At 42.0% G+C, this 6,879-nt stretch overlaps 1 protein-coding gene across 1 annotated transcript in view; it reads right to left on the bottom strand.

Annotated features, from left to right (window-relative positions):
• HPRT1 (hypoxanthine phosphoribosyltransferase 1) overlaps positions 1-6,873 on the bottom strand; it is a 42,382-nt gene extending 35,509 nt beyond the window's left edge. The window contains exon 1 of the mRNA XM_011948725.1: positions 6,786-6,873. Coding sequence (XP_011804115.1) covers positions 6,786-6,800 — 15 coding nt within the window. The 5' untranslated portion in view covers positions 6,801-6,873. The remainder of the gene's footprint in view (positions 1-6,785) is intronic.
• Between the last annotated feature and the right edge of the window lie 6 nt (positions 6,874-6,879).

The following is a 6,879-nucleotide window of genomic DNA, read 5'->3' as shown; positions in this document are numbered from 1 at the left end:
TAAATCCCAGCACTTTGGGAGGCTGAGGCAGGTGGATCACCTGAGACCAGAAGTTCGAGACCAGCCTGGCCAAGATGGCGAAACTCTGTCTCTACAAAAAATACAAAAATTAGCCGGGTGTGGTGGCACGCGTCTATAGTCCCAGTTATTTGGGAGGCTGAGGCAGGAGAATTGCTTAAACCTGGGAGGTAGAGGCTGCAGTGAGCCGAGAATGTGCCACTGCACTCCACTCCAGCCTAGGGGACAGAGAGAGACTCCATCTCAAAAAAAAAAAAAAAAAAAGCTTATAATCTAGTGGTAAAGGCATATATACATAGAACTAACTGTATAGCATAATAAAGCTCATCATCTGTGCCAAAATCTAATTCGACAAGCCCACAAACTTGTGATTTACCAAACACAGTTATAGATACACAAAAAGTAAACCTAGAACCCAAAGTTACCCAGCACCAATGATTCTCTCCATAAGCAATATCAAGTTTAAAGCAGTGATTACATTCTACTGCCTAGATTGTAAACTGAGTAAAGGAGACCAGCACCTCTCTGCCACTGAACTAGCACAGCCTTCTAAACCAACAAGGCAATGGCAGTGCCCAACTTTCTGTATGAATATAAGTCATATCTCTTTCTTATTTGTGACTTGGTGTTGCATGTGGTCATTATCAACACTTTCTGAAAGAACTATTACCTGTTCAGGCTGCCATAACAAAATACCATAGACTGAGTGACTTAACAGAAACTTATTTCTCACAGTTTTGGAGGCTGGGAAGTCCAAAATTAAGGTACCTGCAAGGTAAGTTTCAATCTGAGGCCTCTTCTTTGGCTTGTAGGTCTTCTAACCGTGTGCTTACACGACGTCTTCTAGTAAGCTCTCCGGTGTCTCTTCTTCTTTTTTTTTTTTGAGACAGAGTCTCGCTCTGTCACCCAGGCTGGAATGCAGTAGCACAATCTAGGCTCACTGCAACCTCCACCTCCCAGGTTCAAGTGATTTTCGTGCCTCACCCTCCTGAGTACCTTGGATTACAGGAGCCCGCTACCACACCCAGCTAATTTTTATATTTTTAGTAGAGACAGGGTTTCACTATGTTGGCCAGGCTGGTCTCGAACTCATGACCTCATGATCCACCCACCTTGGCCTCCCAAAGTGCTGGGATTACAGGTGTGAGCCACCACGCCCGGTCTGGTGTCTTTTCTTATAAGGGCACTAACCCAATCAGACCTGGGCCTGACCCTCCTGACTTCTAACTGTAATTACCTTCCAAAGGCCCCGTCTCCAAATACCATCACACTGGGGGATTAGGACTTCAAATAAGATATGGGGGGTGGGGGAGGACATAAATGCTCAGTCCATAACAAGCACCCAACATAAAAACGGCTAGAACAGATCACAAAAAAAGGTCCTGTATGGCTTTGGGGAAGGGCTCAACCCCAAAATATTTGAGAGCTCTGGAGGGGCCTAGAAGTGGTAAGCGAATGAAAATGTGGTTACTCTCCAGATCTGCCTTTCTCAATTATGGCCATTTCTGGCTGAACTAGAAATCAAAGGACAGGTTATTAATTACTAGCTCTAAGTTGCTTACCATTTGCCGAGACAGTTCAGAAATCTGATTGCATCTCCTCAGAGATCTGGAACACAGTTCTCAAATTCTAACTTACTTGTGATATACTTGTGAATGATAAAAACCGCTACAGGTACTTTTATTAATATGAAAGAGTATTGAGAAATTACCTTTCATTCTAACTTTTGTCTAGAATGAAAATCAATACTTTTGCTGTAATCAATTACTGAAATAATTTTAATTTCCAGTAAAACTGGCATTACAATTTTTTTTTTAATTTTTAAAAATTCGTAATTTTTTGCCAGACTGACCCATGTAAGCATACAAATTCTTAATAACTATGCATGTCACATCTGTAATAATGGCCTTCACGTAAACATTTTTGTGGTTTACACATAAAATTTCTAATTACAAAGCTATATTATCTAAAATTACAGTAAGCAAAAAAATTAATCCAAGCTAAGACAATACTTGCAATATCAATTCATCATCTGTGACAAGGATTGCCTACGTCTCTTTGCGGTTAAAAAGAAAAAAAAAAGACATGTTGGCTGGATGCGGTGGCTCACACCTGTAATCCCAGCACTTTGGGAGGCTGAGGTGGGCAGATCACCCCTGGCCTGCCCAACATGGCGAAACTCTGTCTTTACTTAAAAATACAAAAATTAGCTGGGTGTGGTGGTGGGCGCCTTTAATTCCAGCTACTCAGGAGGCTAAGGCAGGAGAATTGCTAGAACCCGGGAGGCAGAGATTGCAGTGAGCTGAGATTGCACCACTGCACTACAGTCTGCGCAACAAAAGTGAAACTCTATCTCCAAAAAAAAAAAAAAAAAAAAAAGACAATGTTCGTGGGTCCAAACAAAAGTTAATGGAAGTGAGTCTAACAACGAGCTATGTGGGCTGGGCGCAGTGGCTCACATCTGTAATCCCAGCACTTTTGGAGGCCAAAGCAGGCATATGACGAGGTCAGGAGATGGAGACCATCCTGGCCAATACGGTGAAACCCTGTCTCTACAAAAATTAGCTGGGCGTGGTGGCACATGCCTGTAATCCCGGCTACTCGGGAGGCTAAGGCAGGAGAATCACTTGAACCAGGGAGTCGGTGGCTGGAGTGAGCCGAGATCACACCACTGTACTCCTGCCTGGCGACAGAGCAAGACTCCGTCTCATAAAAAAAAAAAAAGATAAAAATGAGCTATGTGAATTAAAAGAGGTACAACAATAGATAAACCACATTTTATTTTATTCCTAGTAATCAATAACATTTCCAAACTTCTGGAATGGGCAGAAATTGCTAGTTGGCATATTTTTACCTTTTATATTCAGATACATTAAAATTCATAAAAAAAAAAACCCCTCAAAGCAGATGATCTGCCATCTCCTTGGATAATTTGTGTTAACTCAGGATAACAAAAAACCAAAATTATGAGTTGCTGATGCAATAAGCCTAAATGTAAAAATAATTTAAGCTAATAGTAGATTCATCTTCCAATTTCATATCAGTCTTACAAATAAACTACATATATAACTTGCTTGCCTTCCCTTCTGAGGGATAAAGCTGTTATAAGAATTAAAATCAGCATTATTGACTACTCAACCAAGAGAGGGAAAAATTATTACCCATTCTAGGGACATGGGCTCATAACTACTATATGTGTAAGGACACGAATTTACTCAATATTACAATTTTTCCTTTTATTAGTGTGCACAGAAGAATATGCTCACTCTGGACAAAAAAAAAATTATACTTATCAGTTATCAGAAGCACAATGCTGAAGACAGTAGTTCCCTAACAATCTGAAGTATGTGATTGAATCAGAAGTAAATTATCTCAGTAGTAGTGAATTATTGTAAATGTTAGTAATTTGGCAGCCACTGGGCAGGAAAATAAGAATTGAGGCTCAATATTGATATTACTGGTGGTGATTGACACATAAATTTTATCAAATCTACACAATATAAAATTACAGAAAGGTAGAAGAATATACTAGTACATCTTCAACATATCTTCACACAGGGGAGTAAAATGACATAGACTAGTTACTATCTAATGAATTGTAGAAAACTAAAAGAGAACTCCAAGGCACCTCTTCTCTGCTGATCTGGTTGGTCCTTTTCCTACCTTTTGCAATAGCCAGATATAAACATTGGATAGAAAACAAAGTAGACCTGTAGTATGCAGGTCACAGTGCTAAATTCACAGAAAGAAACCTCTGAACTGAACTGCTCTATTTCTTGGTGGTCACAAAGAATAATTCTGGTTTACACCTACAGACTGATGTCAATCTACACCCTATTGATAACAGTGTGGCCAAGGACAAAAAAAAAGTGCTCCGTTTTACCAATTCTGTAAAAAATTATTGGCAGGGTAAGCTCGGCTAGGGCGGGATTACATTTCTAGGACTACCATCCCTGAAATTTAGAAGATACTATATCCACATACAGTATATTTTACATTAATTTGCAAAAATCTAGAAGCTTTTTCTTAGCTCAAGTGTGTCCAAGTTTACCCTGGCAGTTTAAAATGACAGTTACAAGCAGCATGGGTTGTATCAGACACATTTGAGGGCCAATTTCATGTAAGTGATATTGGGCAAGTTACTTCATCTATCTGTGCCTCCAAGGTCATACTAGTGTTTATTTACCTAAAGGGTACCTGTTATGTAACTTTAGGGTGTTTACATTAGATAATGCCTGCAAAATATTCACTTCAACGCCTAAAACATAGTTAAGTATTCAATAAATATCTACTATTGTCACTACTAACTTAAAAGCTTAGAGATTGTAAGAGCAGAATCTGGGGTGAGACAAACTTAGGTTCAAATCCTAGTATTGTTGGGTAATCTTGGGCAAGTTACTTAACCTCTCTGATTTGCATAATTAAAAAAATTAGTTAATATACATAATAGGGCTTAGAAGAGTATCTAGCACATAACACCATTTAAGCATTTGTTATTGCTAACATGCAAACAATTTAAGGGAAGGAAATTTTTTAAAAAGGAAGAGGGATTGGCAAACTAAAAACAATGAGTATCTTATGTTCAAAGAAAACTAACAAACAGCCAGCTCTAGCAATAATTAAATTCACTGTATACTGGGGCAGGCATCACACCCCAAAGCTAAAAGCATCTACCTAGGTCAGGCATGGTGGCTCACGCCTGTAATCCCAGCACTTTGGGAAGTAGAGGCAGGCAGATAGCTTGAAATCAGGAGTTTGAGACCAGCCTGGACAACATGGCAAAACACCATCTCTACAAAAAATACAAATATTAGGCTGGGCACGGTGGCTCACACCTGTAATCCCAGCACTTTGGGAGGCCGAGGCAGGTGGATCACCTGAGATCAGGAGTTCGAGACTAGCCTGGCCAACATGGTGAAACCTTGTCTCTATTAAAAATACAAAAAATTAGCCAGGCATGGTGGCAGGCACCTGTAATTCCAGCTACTCAGGAGGATGAGGCAGGAGAATCGCTTGAACCCGGGAGGCAGAGGTTGTAGTGAGCCAAGATCAAGCCACTGCACTCCAGCCTGGGCAACAAGAGCGAAACTCCATCTCAAAAAAATAAAAATAAAAATAAATAAATAAATAAAATAAAATACAAATATTAACCAGGGATGGTGGTGCGCACCTGTAGTCCCAGCTTCTCGGGAGGCTGAAGTGGGAGAATCCCCTGAGCTCGGGGAGAATCACCTGAGCCCAGGAAGTCAAGGCTACAGTGAGCAGTGATTGCGCCACTACACTCCATCCTGGGTGACAGAGTGAGACCCTGTCTCAAAAAAAAGGAAATTGGCAGAATTAAGTAAGTTGATGTTTAGAGACGAAAAATCAACATTTTTTCCTCAGCAACTGAATAAAAACAACAGCCACTACCATTTTTTTGAGTACCTATTATTAGCCTAGTTTTTAACTGGTATTACTCCAGAGAGAGCTAGGTTCGAGTCAGAGCTCCTTCCCTTAATAACTTTATGACCTACAGTATGTCTGTTAGCCTCTCTGAGGCTTCAAAGGTTTCTCATCTGTAAAATGGTAATAATCATACCATTGCTACAGGACTGTTTTGAAGACTAATTAGGACTACGTATGTATACATGATGATGGCTATTATTACTATTCCCAGCCAGGGACCATGCAAGGGTTGTTTATTCACATAGACTGTCTTATAATCCTCTCAATAACTCCAGGAGGTAGCCAGCACCTCAGATATACATCAAATGACTTAAGCCCAGAGAGGTGAAGTAAGTTGCCCACAGCCACACAACTAGTAAATAGCCCAAACAAGCTGGATTCCCAGTCAGACTCCGTTAATAGCACTGCTCTTTACCTTAAGTCATTACAACGCCTAATATGAAATAGAATCGCTTCTTTCTTAGGGCTCAAGTGGGAATCATTTAATGTATTCATTCAACAAACCATCATCGAGGACCTCTTACAAGCCAAGTACTGTGCTATGTGCTAGAGTTACAGTGGTGATTCCTGCCCTTAAAAAGTTTTAGTAGGAGAAACAATCAACAGGTAACCAGGTCATTGCCAAAACAACAAAAATAATCATAATAAGGCAAGTTAAAGCATTTAACTGGCAGGGGTTTTGACTACTTTAGCAAGCATGATCAGAACGGTTAGGGTGGGTGGCCAGCAGCTTGGCCGGTTCAACAAACAAGAAAAAAACAGTGAGGGTGGAGCCAAGATACCAGAGGCTGATTACGGTTAAGAATGTTCTTGAAGGTAAGGACCACATTCTCATTTTCTATATCCTGGGGCATTGGTCAGTCTGGAATCCGGATTCCAGTACACGTGAATTTTGGCTTGAAATGACCTAATGCCTTTTCCCTAGTTCCTTCGTGTGTCAAATACGCATGGTTACCGCTACCAGAGCTGTAGTGGGGCTTCAATGAGGCCATGCGCATCTCCATAAAGATGAACTACAGTGTGTGCAAAACTAAAGGCAAAGCCCGGTCCCCACACGCCCTCCCAGGTGGTCGCTTTCCGTGCCGAGGCCCCTCCAGAGGCGCCCCCGAGAACCTCACCATCGCACCCCAAACTTCCAGGGAAGGGCCTCTCTCGTGAAAGCCCCCACGCCCCCACCCCGCGCCATCATTCCCGAATCTGCCCTCGGCCCCTCCCCGCAGCACGCTCGCAGGCGGCACATGTCAACCAAAACGCCATTTCCACCTTCTCTTCCCACACGCAGCCCTCTTTTCCCAGGGCTCCCCCGAGGAGGGACCCACCCCAAACCCCGCCATTCCGTCCTCCCTGCCGCCCTCGCGTGACGTGAAGCCGAACCCGGGAAACTGTGGCCGCCCCCGCCTCCGTGGTTCCCTG

The sequence above is a fragment of the Colobus angolensis genome, unplaced genomic scaffold, assembly GCF_000951035.1.
Source record: "Colobus angolensis palliatus isolate OR3802 unplaced genomic scaffold, Cang.pa_1.0 Scaffold283, whole genome shotgun sequence".
Taxonomy (NCBI): domain Eukaryota; kingdom Metazoa; phylum Chordata; class Mammalia; order Primates; family Cercopithecidae; genus Colobus; species Colobus angolensis.
This window is presented reverse-complemented; position numbering and strand designations above follow the sequence as displayed.